Source organism: Limulus polyphemus, unplaced genomic scaffold (genome assembly GCF_000517525.1).
Source record: "Limulus polyphemus unplaced genomic scaffold, Limulus_polyphemus-2.1.2 Scaffold17245, whole genome shotgun sequence".
In the NCBI taxonomy this organism is placed as follows: Eukaryota; Metazoa; Arthropoda; class Merostomata; order Xiphosura; family Limulidae; genus Limulus; species Limulus polyphemus.
Genome location: NW_013682855.1, coordinates 1 through 2414, shown reverse-complemented (window position 1 = coordinate 2414; position 2414 = coordinate 1). Strand labels below are relative to the sequence as shown.

At 34.6% G+C, this 2414-nt stretch overlaps 1 protein-coding gene across 1 annotated transcript; it reads left to right on the top strand.

Annotated features, from left to right (window-relative positions):
• Nucleotides 1–719: 719 nt before the first annotated feature.
• On the top strand, nt 720–1657 carry LOC111084338 (hemicentin-1-like; the record flags this gene model as incomplete). Its single annotated transcript, XM_022381081.1, has 2 exons — nt 720–891; nt 1526–1657. Coding segments are annotated over exons 1-2 (304 nt in total), but the record flags the coding sequence as incomplete, so codon positions are not given.
• Between the last annotated feature and the right edge of the window lie 757 nt (nt 1658–2414).

The window sequence follows — 2414 nt, the reverse complement described above, 5'->3', positions numbered from 1 at the left end:
CAAAAATCAGAAAGTTTCTTCTAACTATCACAATTTTTTTTTACTTTGTAACTAAGCAACAAAAGCGTAACAAATACATCCAAGCTAGTCGATATGTTTCCCATGGGAACGAAGCTTGTACTGAAAGAAAAATTTACAGTTCTCTGTAAAGAAAAGAATGTAATATAAAACACCATTTCATAGATGAAAATCTTGGCTTTCTGTTGGTTATAATTAATATAGTATTAAACATAATAGAGAACTATTTATATATCCTGAAAGAGAGGATGTGACGGGTGGGTGTAGCAAGAAGTGTCTGATTTTCTACTTGATGGCTCTGTAACCAAACAAGACTGAAGGCAATAAAAATTATGCTTTGTCTGAGTGATGATGATACTATAATGAGTAATTTACATTAAATTTCATTCTTCTTGGAGGGGTGGTGAATAAATTAAAAAAGAGGGAATGCCTAGAGAAAAAAATATCATATTTTTCACACTAAGGAAAAATTCAAGATTTGTTTTTATATTGCCTTATAAAATTAAGAACTTAAAATTTTATACTATTAATATATGGATGATTAGATACAATTTTTTGCTACACCAATTTGTATAACGTAAGCAAAAAGTAATTTAATTAATTTTTGAATATAACTCATTAAAAACCTCGTAATATGCAAAAAAAAACGATGCCCATGGCAAGAGGATTAATAACTGGTAAATTAAGTTTTCAGCTGGGATATGTTGTCTAGAGTTGTTCTTTATTTCATTTCAGCTACTTGGCTCCGAACGTTAGTCCCACTACTCACCCCCGTCTACTGGACAACAGCTTATGAAATTGGCCAGGCTGTTAATGGCTTCAGCCTCACCGATGGTTTTTTCCGTAAAGAGACTCAGGTTTCTTTTGCTACTGGTAAGTGGAATTTTCTGGGTAAAACAGATACTTTCAGTGTTTGGTGATAATTGAAGTGCAGTGCTTTTTAAAACATTAAATTAACTGTTAGAAATCATAGTTTTGTTAAACTGGTCATTAAATAATGGTCAGAAATTTTCCATGAATCAGACATATAGGAGATAAATATTTCGTCCAGAGCTTATTGACCAATGTTGACATACAATTATTAGATTCCTTATAATGTACAATTAACCCTATTTAATTATAGAATTCTACTCGATGCTGACATTGAACTTACTAACATTGGCTGATTTCTGTATAATGCTGATGCTTAACGGCTTCTTCATTGGCCGTTCTTTATGTAGGATTAGTGTTGAATTTTCAGTGTTATCAACAATTTCTTTCTTCAGAATTCTACTCGATGCTGACATTGAACTTATTAACATTGGCTGATTTCTGTATAATGCTGATGCTTAACTTTGTTTACGGCTTCTTCATTGGCCGTTCTTTATGTAGGATTAGTGTTGAACTTTTAGAGTTTCTTAATTGGCTATTATCTATATAAATCATGTTTAACTTTAGCTTTCAGTATCTAACAAAGATTTCAGTTTTCTTATCAAATGTTTATGGCATGAGTGGTTCTCTCTCACAGGGGAAGTGTTACATATGACACATGTAGCAAGAGGATTGGATGCTGAAGGTGTGTTACTGATAGATGTTGTCATCAATGGAGAAGTGCCAGTGTTTGCTCCTGACACTCAAGTAGAGATTGATCCTTATGAAGGTAATTTTTTTATCTTTGACTGATCTAGCATTAATTACTTAAAGCTGTAGGAGTGGAATTTTTAACGGGTGGTTTCTTCTGTGTTGTGGGGTTAGGTGTTGAAAGTATGGTCTTCTCACGGAGTTCACGGGTTAATTTGTGATGTTACACCATCATGACAACTGTGTGATGGTTGAGGAAAGTGACCATGGGTTGATTGTGATTTTTAACGGGTGGTTTCTTCTGTGTTGTGGGGTTAGGTGTTGAAAGTATGGTCTTCTCACAGAGTTCATGGGTTAATTTGTGATGTTACACCATCATGACAACTGTGTGATGGTTGAGGAAAGTGACCATGGGTTGATTGTGACTGTGATGTTTGGGGAGAATGACCATGGTTTGATTGTTGCATGATATCATCATTGTGACTGTGTTGTTTGGTTGTCTATGTGGTGTTTAGGGAGAGTGACCATGGTTTGCTTGTTACATGACATCATCATTGTGACTGTGTTGTTTGGTTGTCTATGTGGTGTTTGGGGAGAATGACCATGGTTTGCTTGTTACATGACATCATCATTGTGACTGTGTTGTTTGGTTGTCTATGTGGTGTTTGGGGAGAATGACCATGTTCTGTCTTGTTCTATTTACACAGTAACTGTCTTGTTCTATTTACACAGTTACTGTCTTGTTCTATTTACACAGTAACTGTCTTGTTCTATTTACATGGTAACTGTCTTGTTCTATTTACACAGTAACTGTCTTGTTCTATTTACACAGCAAC